The 27,820-nt window shown below is 33.7% G+C and overlaps 1 protein-coding gene across 1 annotated transcript in view; it reads left to right on the top strand.

The window, feature by feature from the left end:
* LOC132560632 (SNF-related serine/threonine-protein kinase-like) overlaps positions 1–27,820 on the top strand; it is a 47,935-nt gene continuing 20,115 nt past the window's right edge. The window contains exons 1-2 of the mRNA XM_060225294.1: positions 1–682; positions 10,090–10,231. Coding sequence (XP_060081277.1) covers positions 88–682; positions 10,090–10,231 — 737 coding nt within the window. The 5' untranslated portion in view covers positions 1–87. The remainder of the gene's footprint in view (positions 683–10,089; positions 10,232–27,820) is intronic.

The raw sequence follows: 27,820 nt of genomic DNA, 5'->3' as shown, positions 1-27,820 counted from the left end.
AACTGTCAGCATGATCTTGCACTAGCAACGCGATGGACTAAGTAAGATACCAGTTTTGTAATTAGTCAAAGGAAATAAGGAAAGAACATGGCTTCACGGAGACACAGAGAAGATTTCGATGGCAAAATCGCAGGCTTGTATGACATGGAGGATACGATCGGCCGAGGCCATTTTGCCGTAGTCAAACTTGCAAGACATGTTTTCACCGGCGAGAAAGTAGCGGTAAAAGTCATCGATAAAACTAAATTAGATGATGTTTCAAAGGCTCATTTATTCCAAGAAGTAAGGTGTATGAAGCTTGTTCAACACCCTAACGTTGTCCGGCTTTATGAGGTGATCGATACACAAACTAAATTGTACTTGATTCTGGAGTTGGGAGATGGTGGAGATATGTACGACTACATCATGAAACATAATAAAGGACTAGAGGAAAAAGTTGCCAGACGATATTTTAGACAAATTGTTGAAGCCGTATCTTATTGCCATGACCTACATGTTGTACACAGAGATCTGAAACCTGAGAACGTAGTATTTTTCGAGAAGTTAGGAATAGTGAAGGTGACCGATTTCGGTTTCAGTAATCAGTTTAAACCTGGTTCAAATTTAGAAACATCGTGTGGATCACTGGCATATTCAGCCCCCGAAATTCTTCTAGGAGATTCATATGATGCCCCAGCTGTTGGTAAGTTAACATTACGTGACAAGAAGTATGAAAAATATGCTTATTACCGAGTGTTTATCATACCGGAAGTGGAAAAAATTCACTTCCTGTTATTTATAAACATCAATAAAGTTCGGCTTGGAAAAACACCTGTTCGCAATTTTCCAGGTGTTATCGATATAACTCTTACTGGTAACAATGTATGAGTAAATTTGTCACTCGTTTAAAAAGAAAATGACCGAAATGATAGCTATTATAGGATACTGTTAAAATCGGGATATGCGGTGATGTATAACACCCCACCCAGACTGGCATACATGAAGGATTATCATATAGAAGTTACACACAGTACACTGAATGTGTACATGCAATTTTGATGTGCCAGATATAACTAATTAAATACTTCCTACACAAAGATAGTTTAGTATTGGCAAGTAGTGGTATATATGTGTTTATTATCTACTTAAATCATTGTATAAGTTGACTTCGGGTACTCTGATCTGGAGTTCAGTTGGGGTCAAAGGAAATGCAGTATGTCAGTTGGTGGCAACACACTTTATAACATCAAGACCAAGATCTGAGATGTATGGTTCAATGCCTTCTCAGGGTGGTTTATGTTTCTCAGGAGTTACAAGAGCCTTGAATGTCCTGCACTATGTGGATGTGTCCTTAGGCAAGACTCTTTATTCCGGTTGCTCTGAATGTTATAGCATGCAGCAGGCCTCCAGCATGTTGTATAGTGAGGTAGCCACCAGCTACTACAAAATATCTTTCCACTTTAGGATTACATTGGCTGTTTGCAAGGCGATAAATCTAGCAAAAAAAAAACAAATATAGTGGTCCAGGTTTTGAATTATGGGCAGGTGTTGGAATTATAAGTCCTTAATACATTTTACATTGTATTACTCTCATTGTGTAACTGTAGGGACAACAGAAATGTGAACGACAAGTTTTTTGCTGAGAGTGTCAGTCTAGAGTAGGATCTTTTAGGTTCAACTTCAAATCCTGGTCTATGTGATGTTGTTTGACACATTTACTTAAATAAGCCCTACCCATTATAATTTTTCTATATTTAATGTGTTTTGATTCTGTTTGAAGCACACTTGATTTTATACACTTTACATTTTGACATGTACGTACCTTCAGCATTAGTAGTATAGTATATGTACTATAGTTTATCCAAAAATGAGCTCATATTAAAAATTATGATGATAAAAAGAAAGATTGTCTTTAAAAAATAACAGCATATAGTTTTGGATGTTTACATCTGGCATAAAACACTACAAAGTTTCTAACTAACATTGTGTTATTACATTACCGGGTACATATATATTCATTTTAGGATTTTTTAAGCAAGATTCCCAATTCTTGACCTTGATCACCAATTCAATTCCTTGAAACTGATTATTTTTAATATAACTTAAGGGTTCTGAAGATCAGCTTGAAATGAGAATATTTGAATGTCACAGAATTTGGTAGTGTGGCAAAAGTTCTTTAAATTTGTGATGTCTGTGTCTACATGCAGGTAATCTCCTGTAACTTCTGATAAAACGTTATTATTAGTTTTTTAAAGATGAATTCATATGGCAATATATATATGTCTATAATCTATGAATAAATTAGATATTTCACGTGTCATTTTCTATGCATTTTGCCTTATTTGAAGGTGAAATGTGTAATGGTATGTGCTGCATATATCTTAAGGTATGAGGTCCGGATTGTTGAGACATATATCATTTGAGTGTCCTGTCTGTTCATGGTGTATTAGGTGTAGGTGAAGATACCATTTTGACAAAGCAAAATGCAAATGCAGACATTAGCCTGTTCAAATCTCTCCCTATCCACGCCTCATCTCATTGACTATAACATCTTATTAGTTTCTTTATTATGTACATTATGCCATATTGGGTATATTTTGTACTCAGCAATGTTAATCTTTTCATAATTTAACCACATTCATCTTAACTTGTAACTAGGCCATCATATGAGCACTTACTTACACCTCAGTAAATACTCTTTCTTTCCATGCATGTGAGAAAGATTTACTGGGAGGTGAAAATGCAAGAATGTGCTTTAGAATAAAGTTAAGGATGTGCTGCACTAGTAGATTTGTTACACTCATTGACATATCTCTATACATATGTTTTGTAGTTGGTTTTGGTGGAAGTGTATGATAAACTTAAATTTTTTTCCAGTCTATCAATCTCAATTTGTTATATATTTGTATTTTAAAATTGAACAGCATATGAATCAGTGGGAGTACAGTACAATGCTTTTAACATCCTACGACAGAATTCAACGCTGAAGGCTAGTTATCTTGTTATGTTTCCGTAATTAGTCTAAGTTGGTTATCCGGTAAACATTTCGTTTTTTCACCATTCCATTGCATAATTTAATCAAAGGTGATGTCAGACGCCTTCTGAAACTGTCAGTTGTGAGATTGGAGGTATTTTCTTAGAACTAATTAGTCCTTATTTCATACTTTTTTGGCTAAATTGCTGCCAAATGTAGTATGTTTACCAGAGTTGTTGTGAATGACAATGATATGCAGATTCAGAGAAAAACTAAACTAAGTTGTCAATGCAGGACATTGTCACAACTATTAGATATTAGGATAAGGTTCTCTCTGCCAACCCGCTTATCTGTGAGTGAAATCTTATAACATTCCTGTCATACATGACAATGACAGGCCACCTCAAAAACATTGAACATTGACAGGACATTCCTTGAATGGCAGCTGGATCTTATTATCCTTTATTGGACACAATAAATGGACAGATCATGAAATGTCTCAGTACCCCAAACAATTCTACAGATGCACTCACTGTATGCTTCCTTCAGAGTTTATTAAATCATAATTTCTGTTTTTATTTATACTTTTATTAAAATGATGACTATATGTGTTGTAAATATAGATATTATAAATTCTGTATTCCTTCTAATGTTGCTATCAGTGTTCCTTCTAATGTTGCTATCAGTGTACAGAACATTTGATATATAAATTCTGTATTCCTTCTAATGTTGCTATCAGTGTACAGAACATTTGATATATAAATTCTGTATTCCTTCTAATGTTGCTATCAGTGTACAGAACATTTGATATATAAATTCTGTATTCCTTCTAATGTTGCTATCAGTGTACAGAACATTTGATATATAAATTCTGTATTCTTCTAATGTTGCTATCAGTGTACAGAACATTTGATATATAAATTCTGTATTCCTTCTAATGTTGCTATCAGTGTACAGAACATTTGATATATAAATTCTGTATTCCTTCTAATGTTGCTATAGTGTACAGAACATTTGATATATAAATTCTGTATTCCTTCTAATGTTGCTATCAGTGTACAGAACATTTGATATATAAATTCTGTATTCCTTCTAATGTTGCTATCAGTGTACAGAACATTTGATATATAAATTCTGTATTCCTTCTAATGTTGCTATCAGTGTACAGAACATTTGATATATAAATTCTGTATTCCTTCTAATGTTGCTATCAGTGTACAGAACATTTGATATATAAATTCTGTATTCCTTCTAATGTTGCTATCAATATACAGAACATTTGATATAGCAACATTAGAAAGAATGAAGAATTTATATATAATATATTCTTTGCATTGCTGGCAACAATTAGAATAAGCACAGAATTTCATGTGCTATATACAAATTGTAGCTATCAATAGACATTGGCTGAATTATATTACTGTTGTTTACATGAAACTAAAGCCAGGCAATTGGGCAAGTGGCTCTATTGAAAAAGATAACGCGTTAACTGTTGATGAAACCAGGTATTGGTATTGGCCATTTGTAGGTTTGTGTTTATATGTGGCGGAAAATTGGACCAGATCTGTTATACAGATTGCTACACCCAACACTAACATGCATGCATATGGCAAATCTGTATCTGTTTGGTGATATATATAGGATTAGCAGTTCCTATTTTTAACCTTCCGATCAAAGTGAAATATATTTAATTTGGTACATGATATGTATCTGACTTGTAAAAATAGTACCAAACAGGACAAAGTTTGAGGTTTTGAAAATATTGCTAAGCCACCGCCACCTTCCCCTAAAAAGATGACTAGATTTGGCATTATATGGTAAGCAACTTGTATTAACAGGAATAAAAACATTGCAGGGCTCTCCTTAGGTATGAAGGCCTCCTCAAGTCATTGGTTGTTTGTTTAGAAGGGATTTTCATTTACCTAACAGTTTTGTGATGTGTAATGTACAAAATCTTAATTATAAATTGCATCACCAATCCTTAAAGGTTGAGATAAATGCAATGTCGTTTCCATTTAGATTGTTGGATAAAAGTTCTTCAAAGAGTCTGATCATTTATTTCTGTTTATTGACATCAACGTATATGTACATTGTATAGATATCTGGTGCTGAAGGGTAGGATACTAATTTTGGGACTTGTGTAAATTTCGTTCCAAATATAATGATATGGATATATGGTTGAATTACATTTGTCAGAAAAATGTGCCCCTGAAAAAATGTTCTCGCCCAGTTTAGAATCTGGTTAAGAATGTGTGGGGCAGTGACAGTACTAGAATGTTGCTCCCCTGTGGAGGTGAGATAGAAGTATTCTCAGTCTGATGATGAACATTCTAAACCGGATGCTTGCCAAGTTTTTACCAAGTGTTGGGATCTGCCTATCTCGGGGAAAGGATTATCTTTATGGCCTTGCTGACCTGTACAACTTTGTTGTTGTCTCAGTATTAACATCATTGACATTATACATTTGTTGATATGACATGATCTGACAAGGAAATCTGATAACAGTCTGTAGTTCAGGGTAAGACAGTATACTGTAGAATCCAAAATTATATCTTTTAAAACAAAATAATACAGAAGTACACATAGGTGTAAATGTTTCACTTATATATATTGGGGTTGGTGTGAGAAGTTGCACTCAGATTTACATTTAGAAATTGCTACAAACTGAGTTCACACAATATACCCTTTACGTGTAACAGATGACAAGTTACTTAGAAATGATTGAGATCACTTATAGTTTCCTATGTTCTAGATATATACATATAGCTGGTCTTTTAATCTTAAACAGTGATATTAATATAGTCCACATCTTCTGAAGTAAAAACAAGATCTTTAAATCTAAATTGTTATACATCTTATGCTGTTCTGATTCAGCATCACAAAGTAGAGAATGTGATGAACAAATACAGATAAAAAGAAGAACTTTCATGCAACAGTGTTTCTGTATCATTGATATCTACACACAAATCCTTTATTCCTTGAGTCCATCAACAACGGGGTGCAATTTGAATACTACAGATCACATAAAAAATGTACCTTGACAGCACAAGGGATTAACATCCAAGGGTAAAATCTGTTCTTTCAGCCACTCCTCTATTTTTAGATAATGAAATTGTTTTGTACATCTGTGTTGATTCTTCTGCACCCACACTATTTGTGGTTGACCATTTCTTATTGGACCCTGGAGAATACTCTTATGTCCATAGATGTCTACTTTGTAATTCATACTACCAGACAACTTGTATCCTCAGATGGTCTAAGTTTTCAGCCCTGTAATATTGATTGTGATAAAGTTCAGCACTGATTTGCAAAGAGACATTGATTAGGCACTGATTTGGTTGCTGAGCAATATGTATGCAACCTGACTATTTAAAGATTGTGTTATTGACCAATATTGTAGATTCCTTGGTTTTTAGCTTTTATCATTGTCCAAGTGTAAGGGAAAAGAACAAAGGTTTCTTCCTTTTTCTTCCTGTTTTCATTAAATATAAATAGCTCTTAGTGAGTTTTTATCATGTCTGTTGGTCTTTATTCTTACTGTCATAGTGCACGGGACTGTCTTCTGCAGTTACACATTTGCATGTATAGTGTAAATGTTTATGCACAACTACAAATAAGTTTAAGAGTGTCCAGAATTGTAGGTTTTGTTTTAAAAGTTTGGAGTATCAAGAAATACATTTGGTATGGTAGTTAGGTACATTGTTTGTATTGTTAAATATTGTTTGTATTGTTACATATTGTTTGTATTGTTAAATATTGTTAGTATTGTTACATATTGTTTGTATTGTTAAATATTGTTTGTATTGTTACATATTGTTTGTATTGTTAAATATTGTTTGTATTGTTACATATATAGTTTTTGTTTTCCTGTAATTGAACACAATCAATTATTTAACACTCAACATTGCCATTGAATTAAATAAGTTAATAGAGAGAAAAAAAAGTGTCACTTGTGCTCCCGAGTAAAAGCTAGTTTACATATAAATTACCATATGTTATCACAATTGTGCAAGTGTAGCTTGTTTCCATACAAAGAAAGGGTTGTACATTTTGCAAAACTGTCAGAAAAAGGTCACATTTTTTATTTAAGAAATGCACAAATGATATTTAGTATGACCAATTACATAGATAGTAGACCTAAAACGAAAATATGAATGATGTAAACAAACATTGTAGATAGAAATGTGTTTGATCCATTTCTATATCTATTTTTTATTTACTGTGTGAAAAGATCTGGATCTATATGTACTGTGGCCACTTACAGTGTCTGTGCTTATTGTGGTGTAAGTGTTTGTACAATTAAAATAAAAGTTGTTTATCAAGTTTTATCCCATAAGATGAGAAGGGATGGACTGCCCTTAAGGTATTTCCAATAATTAGCAAACAGATATCCAACAACATTGTACCTATTTTTGTCCAGTTCCTGATTGATAAGTTATATAAGTAAGAATGTTTTCATTGAAAGCAGTGTTTGACACACTTAAGATATTTAAAAGAAAAATATTTAGGGTAAAATCTAATGCGTAATGCTGCTTTCAGATACCATAGGGAACATAGATACAAATTAGATCAGGAAAAGAGACACAAAGTGCTGCAGATCAATGCTTATTTGTGATTTACTGGTGTTTGAACATTGTCAGGTCCTAGCCTTGCTCCACTGGAAAACTCAATAGATCTAGAAGACACTATAGTGTGAGGTAGAAAGTGTTTGTTGGAGATATCGAGTGCATGGATCACTTTGCCGGCATTCTATACCATTTTCTCTTGTTTGGTCTGGTCACAGAATCGGTCATCTAAATACAGAACATGTTTTTACACCATGCTGTGGTTGTTTTCAGATTAGTGTTATGCTTGGCCAGATAGAGGTGCCAAGTTGGGTGAAACCCTTGATTTGATAATCTCTCTCCAAGATCTTTTGTATGTAAAGGACTGGAGATTATATTTATGCTAGATGTACTCAATGACCTTCATTTGGTGTAGTACTGTAGAAGAAGATTCCGAACTGATCATACTTGTGGAAGTAGTGATATGATTTATATATACACTGTATAGATATATACTTTGACCTTGAGTTTAACCTTGTATCAACAGTAGCTGTTGGGAGCTCGCTTGTTGCAAGAGTTGGACATGTAGCCTTGTGTCAGGTTCTATCAACATTCTTAGTGACAAGTACAACCTCCAACAACTTGCACATATGTTATATGGGCACTTGTATGGTACCAAACTGTGATAGATATATTGTAGCATTGCCAAGTGTTAGGATCTATGTGTCTGTAGGTGCCATTGGCACATAGAATGATCTAAATTAGTTACAGATCTTAAATACATATGGTTTGATCTGAGACCCTTTCTTTCCCCCAAAATCTTGAAAAAATACAATTTCAAGGCAATTAGCCTTGTTTGAAAATTGTGAAATATATTTTAATAGAGCCACAGCACACCTACAAACATTTTTTAGACTGATTATAGTCATATTCAGTTCATTGAGTGTACATGTAGTACAAACATACTAATTTGAATAATAAAAACAATAGCTCTATTGTTTAACTCTTCTTCTGGGTTTGTTTGCTGGCTCTTGTTGTCCCATCAACAGCCAGTGATATTTTGTCAGCAAAAAGGATGCGGGCACAGACTGGTTTGCTGTTTTAAGAAATACAAAATTATGTTTCATTTAATGATACGAGAGTTATCGATGAAATGAAAATAAAATAAGGTTTATAAAAGGAAAATTGTTTTCTGATTAAAGCATTATGTGGGTAGTGTTACCATATGTATTTGTTGGTACAGGAAAAGGGCTGTGCATAGAAAGTTTAACAGCTTTGAAGATAACAAGCTGAAAATGTTTTTTAAAAATTGTTAAAAATACATCTGATCTCACCTGACCCATAATCAGTTATACTGATGTGCCTGTGGTGATGACAGTATCCTGATTCTGCCATATTCAAGCTTATGCGGTTACAAAGATCTAATTATATACATGTATACACATAGCATACAAACAGGAAATTTTCATTGCCTGTTTCCAGCGATATTTATAGCAATACCAAAATAATATTTAGACAATTGCTGTACTACAATGAGTGTGGTAGTTGTCAGTATGGATTTGTATGGGGGTCATTCTTAATTGTCATATGCAATTTATCTAAAACCTACATTTGGTCTTCCCTGTAAAATCCATTATATTTCATTGATGTATGATAAATAATTATATATCTCTACTTTTATTTGTTAAGATACAATTGAAAATCTTAATATTGGGGTCATACAGAAATAAACTTATTTGATATATAAAAGGACATTGATGTTTGATATATAAAAGGACATTGATGTTTGAAATCTTTCTCTTGGAGGAGTTAAAATCATCAGATATGTAGTTGATTATCATAGGCATTTATCTAGATAGTGTTTATCCTGAAGTAAGTGAAAATGACAAAATTCAGATCCTAAGTTGAAACCAAGACTGGGCTTATTTCAGGACAGTGAAAATAGATATAGATGGGTTTATTACAAGACATGGACTTGTTGATGGTTATTATGGTAATATAATATTTCATAACCCTAATTAGTGTTAAATGAAAAAATCTCAATTACTAATAGATAAGACTGTTTAAGGGATTATGCCTTTTTTTCTTGGGTAACTTTCTTACTTATTTTAAGTTTGTTTCTAGTTCAGGATCTTAGAAATCCTCTACATTGCACATTTTAAGAGTTTAAAGTTTCATTATTACTTTTTTCTTTTTGTGAATTGAAACATTAAGATAAGATCATTCTCAAATCCCATTAGAGGTTTCTCTTTGTCTTTACATTGTAATTAGCTATACAGATTATAAAACAAGATATTACTAGATGAAAAAAAAGAAAGAAAATGAAGGATCATATCTAAGATATACATGTATGAGTCAATCTAAAATGACAGATTATTGTAGTGTGTCGTTTCATGACAATTCTGAAAATTTCTTAAAAACTGCAGTCCAGATTTCCTTATAAAAATTAAATCCTATAAGTTGTGATTACAGGTACCTGATGATTTTAATAATCATAAAAAGTTGTAATGATATAGTTGTATATTTTGTGACTCTTTATCTTGGCATATTAGGAACTGTTAACTTGACTTATATACATGCTTCTCTTTACAGATGTGTGGAGTCTTGGTGTCCTCCTGTACATGCTAGTGTGTGGTAGTCCCCCATTCCATGAGGCTAGTGACAGCGAAACTCTTACCATGATCTTTGACTGTAAATACCAAATTCCATCTCAACTTTCCAAGGAATGTAATGAGTAAGTAATAAAGTGATTTACTTAGGATTTTGGTCATTTTAAGGTAGTTGACCTTGCCTAAAAAGAAGTGTATGTTTTAATAATCAGTATTTTCCACTGTAAATCAATATTACAGAATTATTGAGATGAGATAACGTTAAATGTCTAGGTTAGGGAATACCATACATGTATATGTACTTAGTTACGATTGTCACTGTCATGTATTACTTGCTCATTTTATTTGGCATAAAATTTCATAAAAATCAGTTCTCATTCATTTTTACAAAGTTAGTTTATATGAGAGTTAAAAATCGGGTAAAAATAAAAGGGAAAAATAGTAACTACATAGATGATCTTCAGGACCTAAGTCCTTCACTTTGCAAATGTTGCTTTCCAGGAATGACTATGTAGTGCTTTGAAATTAGAAAAAGTCCCTTGTCAAGGGAAGTAACTCTATACTAGAATGTCGTATGCTTAAGATAGGGGAATGTACTCCTAGTAAAACATTCTGCAGCAAATTAAGTGGAACTTGTCTTCTTGCACAGTGATGTGACTATGTAAGGTATCAAGAAAACATGTAATATTACGTGTCCTAAATGATATTCAGCTTGTGACCATTTCAGCCTGATTAGAGTTACCACAGAAATGGTGACAATACACCCTCTAAATGAATTTTGCTATTTACTGTTGACAAGGAATAATTTTTTTTAGTATATTTCTAAATCAGATTGAAATCAGCATATAACAGTTACATCACAATGTAGTGAAGGTAAATGTAAGCAATGTGATGTTTGCCTGTAAACTCATTTATAACAACCATTAATTCCATAAGGAGACAATTCAGTGCTGCCCAAAACAAACACATTGACAGAACACTGACAGCAGGAAGACATCAAGCATTAGGAAGATAGATGCATGCAGATGAAAAACTTGTAACCAACCTATTTCACAATCATATACAAGAGTTTCTGTCAGAAATGTAACAAACATGTAAATTACCATGTTGATGATTTTTTAATAGAAACAAGAATTTTACATGCTAGTTAAAGTATGACTTTAAAAGTTTGGTTTATTTAATTAAATCTTCTAGTTGGGAACTCTTTCTGGTGTTATGTGGTTCTGATGTAAATTAACAGTGAACTGTACAAAAACAAAACCTGATAAATGATTGGTTTGGAGGAAGAGTTGAGAGCTATTGGGCTATGCGTTCAGGAAAAGTCTTTAACGGTTAAGTTTTCTTAATCCCTATGGAAATAGCACAATGGTGTGTGAAAAGTAATTTTAGAAATTGTGAAAATATTTCAGTACCAGCACAAAAATGCAAGGTCATTGTCAAGGGATAAACAACACAAAATTTTCAATCACTGAATATGAAATTACAACTACTGTAAATGTGTTTTCTTTCACAGTTACAGACTGTTGTGATTTCAGCAATACAAGTTCAAGGAAATTTACTTTTGTAAACAATGATGTATAAACCTTGTATAAAGCTTCATCTCTAATTAGTAAGTAGGGTCATTTAAAGACCATGATCATTGACCATAACTTTCAATACTTTATTAATTTCAAATGTGGTGATTAAAGCAGCCTTGCTAACTTTCAAATTAATTCAGTACTATTTTCATACATTGTGAAAGTGGATCAAAGTTATTTTAATGCTTTTACAGTGTATGGCATGGTATAGACAGGTGTCCGGAAAAGCACTCGTGCGGTCCTCATGGACAAGTGAAAATTGTCTCGGACAACCAGATTTATTTTTTTCAATCGTCCGTCGGACGAGTACTTTTTTCCAATGATATTAATGTTACAACTTAAATTTCAATAAAAATGTAAAGAAAATTTAAAACAAAGAAAGGTGTTTACGGTACTTTGAAAACAAAATATTCCAGTCTGCTCTCTAACTTTCGATTACAACGGAAGTCCCATGACGTCAAATATAGCATTCGGAATACCTTAGTCATTTTCCAGCTGTCATACTGATGTCAGGTGCCCTCGTTCTTAAATAAAAATAGAAAAAAAGTCACATGTCACATCCTCGCTGATTAAGTCACCATTTCATAGCTGAATTTGGACGAGTAAATTTCCAATCCGAACGAGTAAATTTCCAATCTGGACGAGTAAATTTTTCATCCTACCAATCCTGCGCCTGGTGGTTTAAAATATTTTGCCAGACCCCTGATAGAGGCTAGTAGTCTGAACAAGGATTTGAGACTCCATCACTCATGGAAATAAAATCATTGTCACAGATATTTAGTTACTATGCATTATAGCTATACATACCTTGTACATTAGGTTCAGACTTAACTGCACAGATGTAAATAATGATGTGTTTTATCAATGAATAAGGTTTTAACTTGAAAATTGTTGCTAATTATCATGTTTTAATTAGTTTTTGTGATTTTGTATTTGATGAATCACACAGAAAAGTCAGTTTGCAGTATTTTGTTGCGAAGACTGCTTCTTTTTGGATCTTTCTGATAAAACTACATTAAGAATTTCTATATGCTCATTCTTTTATTGGCACTATTACGCTGCAGCATGTTGTAATAGATTCAATGACATCATTTCCATTGAAATTTCTGTCGTTCTGTTTTACTTTTTTCCCTGGAATTGTTATCTTTCTGTTCAAATATATAATTAGTAATTAGAAATAAAATCAGAAAAACAGTATTATAAAATGTCTACTATTTCTAAGTGACCAGTAATAAAATAATCAACCTGATTTATTTTACATTAATTGTGAAGCAAGTTTTTCCAACTTCTATGAATCACTCTTGTTGGCTCAGATGGAAGCACACAAAGGGTCTTAGGTTGGGAGGAAACGGAGTACCCAGGGTAAATCCATGTGGTCGGGCAGGTGACCCCTACCTTTTCACATCCATTAGATGCTTAGATTATATGAATCAACATATAGATCAAATACACTGCTGATTATCATGTCAGATTATTTTAAAAGAACATTGGAAATGTTGACGGTTTTTGTGAGATTTTTCTTTGTTACAGACTTACAATATTAATTCAATGCCTTATGTCTCATGGTGACCAATTGTGATCACCTTTTATCTGATATCGTTGGTGAAATTTTGCTGAAACCTTCCAAGGCTAAAGAAGAACCATAATGGTGCCCACATCTAAGTAGCCTGAGGGAAGGGCCTATATGTCAAATTGACTCAAATTTCAAAAATCTAGTCAGTGTAGAATCAAATTTTCTTCATGGATTGAAGAGTCCAATGATGCATCTCTGAAATTGTTTATTTCATAGCCTCATGGTCTTGCATTCCTCCATGGGGAGAAGGTAAAATTTAGTTTAGTTTTATAGGAAATTAAAAAATTTTCAGAATGAAGTTGTTTATTTTCCATTGGTAAGAGTTATAAGTATAGAATGACAATTGGATGGTATGCATATATTAACACTGACTGACCTCCCAAGTGCTTAAAACCTATCACGTAAGCCTAACTATCAATGTCACACTTTCATTTTCATGACACTTGAAAGCTACTTACCCTATAACCTTTATATTCAATGTTGCTTATTCCAGGTGACTGTCAAGGTCATTAGGCACTTTGTATTATATGTAGCTTGATAACTATAAATTTACCGTCATTCCAGCCGACTTAAAGCCACAGAACAATGATGTATTTATCAGCATTTCTTCATCACTTGAGAAAAGTTTTGAACTAACTCAATTATCTTCGCTGTTTATGGCTAATGGCCTCATAGCAGTTTTGAAGTGTTATGTTTGTCCTTTTGATTATTCAACTGTTTATATTTATATTAATTATTAAGCTATTTTTTGTTACATACATTAAGTGTTAGAAACCATCATTCTTAGTGCTTTCTGTATATGGTAAGCCTTTGGTCAGTTCCAGCAAAATTAAATGAATATTGTTGAACTGTAAGAATTGTGTGAAATTATGCCAGTGAAAAGAAATTAAAGTTTGAACTGTCAGAGTCAACATTGCCCAAAATCACGATGAAGTGGTTAAAAGCATCCATGGCAGGAAATATTCTGAAGGGTTTTGACTACCTACATAGTCGGAGAGATAGTTAGAATCATTTGAACTAGGGAGGAAACTACAGATAAGTAATGGCATTTTCTGAATAAAGAATATTGTGATTATATTAAGATTCTCTTTTGAAACACTTACTGCACATATTTGACTGTTAAGAAATCACAGGCTTTATTTTGCTCTTCATCACCTAGGATATCGGAACAAATGAAACCATGTTAAATATAGCCCCAAAAATGTCTTCTTTTGTTTGTGGAACTTGTTATATCAGGATGTGAAGTGTTGACCTATGACTACAGATCAATGCTTGTTATAATTATGACTCCTACAATCATGTATTTGGCATAGTAAAGAGGGATAATTGAAATGTGAAGTTACTATTTGACAGTGATGACATTCAGTGGTCTTTATATACTAATCACTTGTGATACAGGGTTGGGCCTCAAGTTGTGTCAGCTGACGCAAGCATCGTGTGACGTCAAGATGTGAAAGAAATCACACTGAATCAATGCTATTTAGTGACATGTAGTGTAATTTGGTGTTATCAATTGCTTATAATGAACATTTACATCGCACGTTGAACATCGATGTGCTTAGTAACCACATTGAGTGATATTGCAATGCCAATATATTTATCAATAGTTATATGAGTGGTCTCACATAATGTTCAAAATGTTTTAATTGTAGGTGAAACAAAACCAGAAAAAGTTTAAACTATTACTATTTGGAATAAAACTTGCATGATTGAACTACCCGCCTGTTCAAACTGACCGAAGGTTTACTGTTACCATCTTTTTGATTTCCCTTCATTACAATTTTAGACCAACTGAAGTTCTATGTCATCCAAAACAGATGTAAAATTATGTTAATATATCATTTACAGACACTGATGGTCAATACCTGATGATCTAAAAATTTATCTTCACCAAAAATCTGTTTTATTCTGATGGTGGATTTCTTGCTGTTGATTATAAAAATATTTAATTCGATTTCTGGCTTAGTGCAGGCTACAATATTAACATCAATATTTCACTGTTTCATCCTTTTTAGACAGCCATGACATAAGAAGCTTACTTTGTTGATTTATAAACAAAATATATTGATTTATTGTTGACACCTATATCGGCAATGATTCCAGTGTGTCTTCACTGTTCATCATTGCTTAACCCACTTAATTTCTAAGTGGATCTTCCTGAAACTATGATTTTTTAAGTATGGGAGTCTCCTAAAAGTACAAGCATTAGAAAACAGATTGTGAGTCTGCAAGTGTCTGATATTAAGTGTTTATCACTCTCTTTTATTCACCAAAGTTAAACAGCTTAATTGATGTGGTTATGAAATGTGATGTGCATACTCCTATATATATAAGAGAATAGTTGCTTTAAGAAAGGGAGGAGCTCAAGTGCTTTATTAAACATGTTTATCTGTATAGATATATAAGCATTTGTTTATGTGTTTGAATTGATTCAGAAACCTGAAATAAAAGACAATAGATTATTGGAGAAGGCTTAAACGTTGATCAGTTCATTTACAGGTGATGTGTTCTTTTGATAAATCACATTTACAGTAATTATTTGATATACTTCAGAACAAACTAATGGTGAGACCCTCTTACTAAATGCACATTTTTAATGAAAACACAACACATAAGAATTCAAAGAGCAGAAGTATTCTAATGGGATTCTTTTTTCTTTTCTTTTTCTCGATACTTGCAGGTCCTATTATAGTAAAGACCTTCTACTTGTATGAAAATTATCTTATCTCAATCCTGTTCATAGAATATATAATGAAACTGCAGAATGTGTGTAGTTATCAAATATTGTCTGATGCTTGCCTGATAAGCACAACTGCTTTTGCATGCTGCAAAAACCCATATTTATACATTGCATCAAAAAGGACTTGTTAAATTATTGAGGACAACATTTGTATGTGCAGTGTAGATAACAAGCCATGGTTGTTGTTGATTAAAGCCCACTGCTATTAAATTCGGGACAGTAAAGATGTTACCATTATCAGCACCCAGAACATTTAAGTGGAAAGTTACATGTTGATTACCTGGACATATTGCAGAATTTGTGAATTATAACTCAACAATGGGTTTAATTTGATTATAAATAATTCAAGATTGCATTGGACCATTCTCTAAATGTCAAGATACAAAAGCTAATTAAGGGCTGTGATACCTACCGAAGTGAGACAAATTTAGAAAATGATTCAACCTTTCCAGATAAATAGTGTAGTTTATTGGAGATAGGGGGCACTACCTCTATTCTGTAGAAATCACTAAGCTTATATAATTACCTCTCACTGTTTCTGACCTTTATAAGTATATATGTGGTAACATGGAACAGTCTTGGTGTTAATATTTCACTTTCAAGTAAGGTAATGGATCTCTAATCAATAGTTTCTTTTATCTTTTTGTATTTATTTGTGTCCTTAAAAATCAATTAATTGCTTGCCCCTTGTGTTCATGGCCATCAATTATTGTATTCAGGGAACCTTACATCCATTTGGCCCTTTCTCAAAAAGGGCAAAAGAAAAGGGGGGGGGGGGCTAGTTTTTGATGTATTTTAGGTGAAAATGACCCTGGGCAAAAAAGTTTTATTCAATGACGAAAATATCCCTGTAAGTAATAATTAATCAGCATCCATTGAAAATGAAAGTGACTCTGCTGTTGATATATGAACAACTTGATGGTTTTATCAATTTATAGTTTTCACTCATAGTACATATATATATATTTATATATATCCAACCCCCAAAGACAGGAATTGAAAAACAGATTTTCTTTTCCTTTTTTATTTTTGGAGTGGGGATTGTGTTTATTGTCAGTATGTCAGATCGTTAGGTTATGATACTGAGATTATATAGAGAAGGTGACTCTCTGGAAAAATACCTGTGATTACAGGAAAAACCATGACATATTCATTACTTGATCCATAAGATGCAAATTATCACCTGAAATGGAACTAAGAAGAGATATTTCTTTCAACATTTCTTCGTTCTTGAACTCTACAAAACACTTGATGGCACATTTTCGTGGAAATCTCCAGTGTGATGTTAAATAAAGTTTCCTGGAATGAGTCTTCATGTGGTTGCATCACCAAGGTAATCATGTTATACAAGTTACATCTGATGCTGTAACTAAATCAGAGAAGTATGTGTCTGAAGATCACATGACTAAGCATACTTCAGTACCATCACTTCTACATCAACTTCCCCTTGGAGTCATATACCATAGATTGTATTTTGTGAACTTTAGGTAATTTTCAGTAAAGACAAATTGATGGTGACATGTCCATAAGTTTGAGTTGGTTTGACCTTTTCACATGTCCAATTTAAATGTGATTAACCTTTGATATGCTACTTTAAATCTTTGATTGGTGTGTCAAGGTCATAGGGGTCAAATTCAAAAAAAAAAAAACCAAAGGCTTAGAATAATGATATTTGACTGGTATGTTCCTGAGATAAAGCTGCACTAAGTTTGTAAAAAGAAATGGTCTTCACCCATAGGTTCTTCAGATGAAGCTTGCCAACTTTGCAATGAAAAAAAAATGTTTGTGAAAAGAACAAATCTTTATCCATATCTAAGGTCACAGGTGTTAGAAATGTTGAAACTATCAAACTCTGATGATGAACTAAAAGGCATGGAATCAAAACATTTGGAAGGAATTATGCCTGACAAAGTTTGTGGAAAAAAAAGACCTTGACCCAGTTAATTTTGATGAAAACTTCAAACCAATTCTTTTCATTAATCAATCGATTTTCCACATCACAATACATGTGTCGTCATTGTATTGATGATGTCAGAAGTTTGACCACTGCATTCATAGCTGATATGAATGATAATTAAATTAGAGCTGGTAGAGGGCTGTATGAATCTGTAGTAAGCTATAGGAGAAAGAGTAAAGTTCTATAGCGACTGCTTTCTGGTTGAGGAGGGTTTAGGTATTTTCTGTACTTCAGAATTAGACAGAAAGGTGATTTACTAAAAAGTCACTGAACCTTTCGTTTTGCAGGCAATGATTTATTTCTTCTTTTGGGGCCAGATTGTCCAATATAGTGCTGGGAGGCGCTCTTGGCCTGGCACATAGAGTTATAGGTTACTATAACCTATAAGAGCTAGCAGAATATTGATTATAGCATAATATATATACAGTGGAGGATTGTGGAACTTAACCGCCTGCAGGTCCAGTGTAGACAATTCCTTCTGGATCTAACAGCAACACCAAAGGCGCTGGCAAAGATGAATTGTTTCATTGGCAATAAATTGTATCATTTTGCATGATAGATATATTCAGAATCCCCATCCCCAATCTGGGTACCTTTGGAGTTAAGTACAGCATCTCACCAAATGAGTGCCTCAGTCATTATAAGCCATATCTATCTTCTTTCTGATGCATTTGTCCCCTTCTTTCCTTAATGATTTACCAACTTAATTGAAAAAGTGTCGTTTATGGATTTTATTTAGGCTTCTGGTAGGATTAGCATTGCAAATGTTGGCATATTGCTTAACACACCAAGCGAGGTTGCTTATGAGGTTGAATTTGGAATGCATGACAAAGCATGGAGGTCTATGATGAAGAGAAAGTGCCTATAACACAATGTAGGCAGTAATACATGACGTGATGTTTAGTATGGCACTATAACAAAATTAAGCAGTAATATATTACGTGATGCATAGTACGGCACTGTAACATAATGTAGGCAGTAATATATGACGTGATGTGTAGTACGGCACTATAACACAATGTAGGCAGAAATATATTACGTGTTGCATAGTACGGCACTGTAACACAATGTAGGCAGTAATATATGACGTGATGTGTAGTACCGCACTATAACACAATGTAGGCAGTAATATATTAAGTGATGCATAGTACGGCACTGTAACACAATGTAGGCAGTAATATATTACTTGTGTAGTACGGCACTGTAACACAATGTAGGCAGTAATATATTACGTGATGTGTAGTACGGCACTATAACACAATGTAGGCAGTAATATATTACATGATGTGTAGTACGACACTGTAACACAATGTAGGCAGTAATATATTACGTGTGTAGTACGGCACTGTAACACAATGTAGGCAGTAATATATTACGTGTGTAGTACGGCACTGTAACACAATGTGGGCAGTAATATATTACGTGTGTAGTACGGCACTGTAACACAATGTAGGCAGTAATATATTACGTGTGTAATACGACACTGTAACACAATGTAGGCAGTAATATATTACATGTGTAGTACAGCACTATAACACAATGTATGCAGTAATACATTACTTGTGTAGTACGGCACTATAACACAAGGTGGGCAGTAATATATTACTTGTGTAGTACGGCACTATAACACAAGGTGGGCAGTAATATATTATTTGTGTAGTACAGCACTATAACACAAGGTGGGCAGTAATATATTATTTGTGTAGTACAGCAGATATCAATAATACATCAAAGGACCAATAATACATTTATACATGGTTTTTGACTAGTTGTTGTTTTCCTTTTGCTGTTTTTTACTTAAAGAAAATGGGGTTTGTATGTACTTCATAGAGAATATATAGGTACAGGTGTCTTCAACAATACCTCGTGAAAGGAGTACATGATGGAATAGAAACGCTGGCCAGGGTGAAATGCTTCTGTCTAAAACTAGAAAAATGATATATCACAGACAAAATTTGGGGATGAATTATGAGTTGCTTTGAAAAAAAAGAGTGAGTTATTGAAAAATCTAACAAAAACCTGTATTATAAAGGATGGTTTTGGTAGAGAATTGCATTTGGAAAGATTTCTTTATCAATATTTTGTTACATTAGGAAAAAACCAATTATAATCTGGAAGCCAATGTACCACATTTGCCACACCCATGCTGTTGAGTTGTATGTATCATCCAGATTAAGATATAGGTTATGATAGAGTGAGTAAGCAGCATATATACATCTGCAAGGCTTCCAACGATTGTATCAAATTACTGCAACTAATTCACTTCTTGAAAAATAGATTTTCGGAAAATATAAAAATTTCATTTATTTTTAGATGAAATAAATGATTAAAAGAAATGAATTATGGTAAGAACGATTTTGTCTAAATACTTCAATGTGTACAACACGGAGCTTGGCTGAATTATCAACCTTAAGTATGTTTTGATAATCTTCATTAAATTTTGTAATATCTTTTTATTATTTGCTTGACAATGTAATTAATTATACTAGTGTTTTGGCCTGATTTGTGAAGTATATCAACTGAAGAGAGATGATAATTGATCAATTTAATATCCTCGGGACCTGTGAAGCTATGTCACATTAGATAGGCTGTCATAATACTCAGGGGTTTTTAAGAGACGGGTTTGAAGAATGATCAGGATTTATTTAGCAGCGGTAATGAGAAAATGAGATAACATATATTTGTTTTAAGATTCTGAGGCTGTCAGAATACATAGGTCTTATAGGTCAGGTAACATTTAATCCATACTCTGGGAAATTCAGATTTCAAAAGTACAAGTGATATTTATAAAATATTTTAAGGATAGTAATTTAACATGTAACACTGACAAATAATTTTACTAAACAATAATATGGACAGCTGGACAGAAAGATATGCTTTGTATACACATTTCTGTGTAGGGAAGTGCTTGCTCCCTGCACATCTGATACCTGAAGTCATTTTCCTGTATGTCCTACACAATAATATTGGATGCATAAAATATTGTCTTTTCAATCACAAGGTACTTGAAATTTTTCAATCATGTGACTTAAGTACCAGGGTCTTTATGCTGTAGAATTTGTATTTTGATTGGATTCCATAAATCCATGCATTTGAGAAACATAAAATCCAACTTGTGTTTATTATTGCCAGTTATAATTATTGCTCTGTAATATGGTGTCAGGTTTATAAGGTATTGGAATTACCCAAATAAAAATCACATGGATTTTTTAAGATCTCCTGAGACAAAGTCCAGTGGTGTCTGTCCTTAATACCCCAACATGGTAGAATCAGATACTATTCCTGGTAGGAAGGATCTTAAGATGCTTTACCAAACTCTTGTACAAGTAGTATTTCTTATTTTCTCTTTTCTATACTTCAGATTTAAATCATTTCTGCTTGTGAGTTTACTCAAGTGACTGTTTAGCCCCTTGGGCCTCTTGTTTTTTTAATTTTGCTCACATGCATTTGCATGTTTGCATCAGGGATTGACAGAAAGAAGGATAGAGATTTGAACTCTTTTAATTGAAAAGTGATAGTCAAGAATGAGAATTGAATTGTATATTGAAGATAAACATTCAGATCAGAAATGTACGAGAGATATGACCTTTTCATTCTTTACATGTGGCATACTAAACCTACACAGAATCTGATGAGGGAAGATGTTGTAGGAATATACCTGTTCTGTTGGTTGTAACAGTTCAGGTACTATTCCCCCCCCACCCCCGCTACGTGGAAGTATTCTTGATTAGCATTGTTGCAGAGATGTGTCCATGACTTGATTGAGGTTACACTGAAATGTGGCTGATATTCTAAGCTTAGCCATGTCTTACAGAGCCACTCCATGCTATTTATGGTGCTGTCTTGCACATTTCATGATGAATCCTACACTTTTAAAATTCAACTGAAGATGGGGGAATATCTTGTTATCAGGCATGTGTTTGGTCTGCTTCTAGTCTGTGATATGAAAAGATAAAAAGACAAATATAAAATTTGAATGTAGTAGATATCTAGTGACAATGTTTATGTCTTAGAATGCACAAATGAAGTAATTTAACTACAGTGTTTATGTGTTAACAGTTGTATTTAAGTAATTACAAGCTACTCTGTTGAAAGTGTGGGGCCTTTGTTGTGGTCGTTCATTGATTAAGATCAGCTATACAGAAAGTTACTATGGCAACACAGTCTTGGCCTCTGATGAATTTTCTCCTGTTTTTTTACTAAGTTTTGACTAAATTTGGTACATAGAAATCTTTGCATCTGCACGGGGTATTAGTTATTCTGAAGATGACATTTCTAGTTTAGCTTGTTTTGTGTGTGAGTTATCCCCGTTTGTAACACGAGTTATCTTTCCTATGCAGTGATATTAAGATAACAATACATGTTTTTTTTGTATGATTGTTTCAAATTTTCCATTGAAATAAAGTTAAAAAAAATAAAGTAGTGAATTAGGAGGTATTTGAAACAGGTACATAATATGGTAAGGCTATCTGTAACTTCAGAGCGTCTATACCCACACATACCTATCAGGAGCTTCAGTGATAATGTCTGTATCTAAGAACCACCATACCCACAAACACCTGCCAGCAGTCTCGATGATTCTGTGTGCACCTCTAGAGCCTCTGTACTCACACACTGATTAGGAGCCTCAGTAATGATGTCCATATATCTAGAAGTTTCGTACCTACACACTCTCATTAGGAGCCTGAGTGATGATGTCCATATATCTAGAAGTTTCGTACCTACACACTCTCATTAGGAGCCTCAGTGATGATGTCCATATATCTAGAAATCTATACCCACACACTCTCATTAGGAGCCTCAGTAATGATGTCCATATATCTAGAAGTTTCGTACCTACACACTCTCATTAGGAGCCTCAGTGATGATGTCCATATATCTAGAAATTTATACCCACACACTCTCATTGGGAGCCTCAGTGATGATGTCCATATATCTAGAAGTTTTGTACACACACACTCTCAATAGGAGCCTCAGTGATGATGTCCATATATCTAGAAATTTATACACACACTCTCATTAGGAGCCTAAGTGATGATGTCTATATATGTAGAAATTTATACCCACACACTCTCATTAGGAGCCTCAGTGACAATATCAATATATCTAGAAGTTTCGTACTCACACACTCTCATTAGGAGCCTCAGGAATGATGTCCATATATCTAGAAGTTTCGTACCTACACACTCTCATTAGGAGCCTGAGTGATGATGTCCATATATCTAGAAATTTATACGCACACACTCTCATTAGGAGCCTCAGTGATGATGTCCATATATTTTGAAATTTATACCCACACACTCTCATTAGGAGCCTCAGTAATGATGTCCATATATCTAGAAGTTTCGTACCTACACACTCTCATTAGGAGCCTGAGTGATGATGTCCATATATCTAGAAGTTTCGTACCTACACACTCTCATTAGGAGCCTCAGTGATGATGTCCATATATCTAGAAATTTATACCCACACACTCTCATTAGGAGCCTCAGTAATGATGTCCATATATCTAGAAGTTTCGTACCTACACACTCTCATTAGGAGCCTGAGTGATGATGTCCATATATGTAGAAATTTATACCCACACACTCTCATTAGGAGCCTCAGTGATGATGTCCATATATCTAGAAGTTTCGTACACACACACTCTCAATAGGAGCCTCAGTGATGATGTCCATATATCTAGAAGTTTCGTATCCACACACTCTCATTAGGAGCCTCAGTGATGATGTCCATATGTCTAGAAGTTTCGTATCCACACACTCTCATTAGGAGCCTCAGTGATTATGTCCATATATCTAGAAATTTATACCCACACACTCTCATTAGGAGCCTCAGTGATGATGTCCATATATCTAGAAGTTTCGTATCCACACATTGTCAGCAGTCTCAATTTTGATACTGTGATGTTAGCTGTTTCTGTATCCCCATACTTTTATTGTGGAGAACATGACATTAAGACAATGCTGACATTAAGACAATCTAAATCTAGAGATCTAATTTTCTAGTTGCAACATTAAGAGTCTTGAAGGTGGATGGCACAAACTTGGAGGTTGTCAATAATGAAATGTCATGACATTTCTAACATTGTTGGTCGCTCTTCACTGTTAAAGGCCATGATACATCAGAACTGAATGTTTGGCTGCAACAAATTAGACATAGTTAATTAGCTCAGCAGGTATTATGTGGATGCTGTGTTATTCTTTAGATTTCAGTGATACCTGTGGGCTGTGGGCTTTTAATATGTGTATTGTTGAATACAGATTAAAATTGTCTAGTATTAATTCAATGTGGACCTAACAATGAAATGCTTAGAGTGTAATATCTGAGTGGTCAAAGCACTTATGTTGTATGTACATAAAGTTTCTTTTGTTCTTGTATTTAAATAAGTTTTCTTAAGTTCTTCAGTGGAACAATTGTTAGGCATTTGTACGTTGTTATAGGAGATTTATCATACTAATCAGGCTGTTCCTGTGGAACTTGTATGTATTATTCTCCTTAAGTTAAAGGCTACTGTGTAAAAGATATGAATAATCGCTGCTTTTTCTCCCCTCCTCCCCCCACCCCACCCCACAAAACTGTACACCAGATATCTTTCTTGTCTGAAAATTGTGCTTAGTAAAGTGGCTATATGTTGAAATTGGAAAAAAATGTTCTTAATAAGATTATCGTAAATGTGATGAGTTCTCACAAACAGATCTGGGGTAATGTGTATTTAAATTCCCTTTAGGTTTTTATTTGTTCTTGAATCTTTAATTGGTATGACAATGATTTGTAATCTCTGTAAATGTTCAAATTATATGGCTCAGAATGACGAAATTTTAAGTACTACCAGTTATGAAAAATGACTCCCTTGCTATGTAATAACTTTCACTCTCAGTCCTCATGAGGTGGTTTTTAAAATCATAGTTTAAGAACAGGTAGTATAGACAGGCTCCTTCTACTCAATTTGCTACTTTTTCTCAAAGTTTGTCTGCTGAAAGCCGGAAAGGCCATGATAGTGGATGTAAAACCTGTTCAATAGACAAATACATCAGAGTGATTACTGATTTTAGATACTATTTCAATACAATCATAATCCTGCTCTCAAAATTGACTTATAGTCAAATTCATGTATTGAAACTAGCTCCATTAATATCTGGGATTAGGATTATGATACAGGACTTTGTTGTAACTACCTGATTACAAGATTTGTGACTGTTATATAAACTGGTATTTTGTAGAAAGTTTTATTTTGGATTCTCATAGGCGGTATGTTGATAAAGTCTGTGTGTAGGTTTAAGTCTCAAATATTCACAGCAACACTTCTTTTCTCTGTATCTTTTTTTAACTGCCTAATTTAGCAACAGTTTGTGAAAGAGAAAGAGAAAAATGTCTGTCCCTCTGACTTTCTTGACAATAGGACTGAGGACCAGATAGTTATGAGATATCCACTGAATTTATGTTTCATATTAACCCCTAGAGACTGGGATCCTTCTACACGTGTGACTGTCATGTAATAGTTTTAGCTTCCGTCTCCTGTAGTGACTTCCGTATGACTTCCGTATGACTTTCATATGACTTCAATTAAAAGGACAACCCCTGGTTTTTGAGAAACAGAACAAGTACAGATATCTGAATGTCTGCCAAAAATATGTATATTTACCTTGTTTCTGATATATATAAGATATAAAATGTTGAGACTTTCTGACTATGATGCTTTCAGGCAATTATTGAAAGTCATTGGTAACAATGGAAGTTACAAGTGATCTTGGTTGCCGAGATGTTGATGTTGATATATACAGCAGCTGTGGTCGGGTTTAATCTTCCAGTAAGCACATGGACAAATATACCTTTACAATGTACACAATATCTCTATATATATGTATATAGTTCAGGATTACATATGATAGCAAAAAGATAGAAGTAGACATCTTAGCATTTAACTCTGATGCTCTCTAGCTGTCATTGACCGTTTGGCGTAGAATTCATTGATAGGTGCTGCAGAAAATGGCCTTGAAGTTAATACAAACAGGTACTGAAATGTTTTATATCAACAGATTTTGTGTGTTTAGATTTTCTGTACGTAAGAACTTAGAGATATTCTAAGACAGTTGATGTTAATATAGTTTTAACCACTCTGTATCATGATACAAGTATAGTATTATACAGAAAAGATGATCTACTTGAAATTTTACTTGTTAGGGTTGGCCTTCTCTGTCTTAAGAGAACGAGGACCACTGGTCATGAGTCTACATCAAGACTGGTCTGAATGCTTATAACTAAACCAGAATTGATCTGATTGATTGTGATCAAATCATAATTTATCTGACTGATCATGATTGAACCATGATTTACCTGACTGATCATGATTGAACCATAATTTACCTGACTGATCTGACTAATCATGATTAAACCATACTTGATCTGACTAATCATGATTGAACCATGATTTACCTGACTGATCATGATTGAACCATACTTGATCTGACTGATCATGATTAAACCATACTTGATCTGACTGATCATGATTGAACCATGATTTACCTGACTGATCATGATTGAACCATGATTTACCTGACTGATCTGACTAATCATGATTAAACCATACTTGATCTGACTGATCATGATTGAACCATGATTTACCTGACTGATCTGACTAATCATGATTAAACCATACTTGATCTGACTGATCATGATTGAACCATGATTTACCTGACTGATCTGACTAATCATGATTAAACCATACTTGATCTGACTGATCATGATTGAACCATGATTTACCTGACTGATCTGACTAATCATGATTAAACCATACTTGATCTGACTAATCATGATTGAACCATGATTTACCTGACTGATCATGATTGAACCATACTTGATCTGACTGATCATGATTAAACCATACTTGATCTGACTGATCATGATTGAACCATGATTTACCTGACTGATCATGATTGAACCATAATTGATCTGACTGATCATGATTGAACCATAATTGATCTGACTAATCATGATTGAACCATAATTGATCTGACTAATCATGATTGAACCATAATTGATCTGACTAATCATGATTAAATCTGAATTGATATGACTAGTCATGATTGAACCATAATTGATAATTAATCAATCAGAATTGATCTGCTTCATAACCCTCTGTTTGTGACACTTGGTATCTTTTCTGTTATTCTCTTGATCTTTTTATCTTTTATTAGTGTGTTCCTGTAGGCACACGCTGCATGTATCTCTAGCTGTTTGCAAAAACATCTAACCCTATATTATAAAGCTATGTAGATAGGATTAAAAATTTGCTTAAAGAGAGTTAATGATATGTTTGGACTGCTAATCAGTTGAAAAATACATCTTACAACCTATAAGCTTATAAAGTTTAAACTAGGTTCCTGGCCAATACATTTGTTATGTTATGCAAATCTGTTGTCTGATGACTTGAGGGACTGACTCCACATGTGCCTTGTCCTAAATCTTTCTCTCCCTGGCTCATATGCCCAGCTCTTGTACTGATCCAATGTGACTACTTGCCTTGTCTTATATCTCCGTCCCTAATGCACATGTCCAGCTCTTGCATGGATCAACTCCAACTGATTCCAAGCCTTGTTTTAAATCTCTGTTCCTAGCACATGTCTGTCTAATTAGTAACTCACAGCTGATCTGTTCATTTAGTAGAAGTTTTATATCAGAAAGGATATAGCTTAGCTTCATAGCTGTGTTTAGCATCACACAAATAAAAATTTAGCAATCTGGATATAAAATGACATGTAATACACTCATGTCTCATTATTGTACAGATTTAATATTGGCTGTCATGTCAATGTATTGGGAAAGAACTATAGTGTCATCACAAATAACCAAATATACTGTGTTCAT

This window comes from Ylistrum balloti, unplaced genomic scaffold, assembly GCF_031769215.1.
Source record: "Ylistrum balloti isolate Yb309-2 unplaced genomic scaffold, AGI_CSIRO_Ybal_v1 Utg371088, whole genome shotgun sequence".
NCBI classification, from domain to species: Eukaryota; Metazoa; Mollusca; class Bivalvia; order Pectinida; family Pectinidae; genus Ylistrum; species Ylistrum balloti.
Note: the sequence above shows the minus strand (reverse complement) of the source record. Positions and strands in the feature narration are given on the sequence as shown.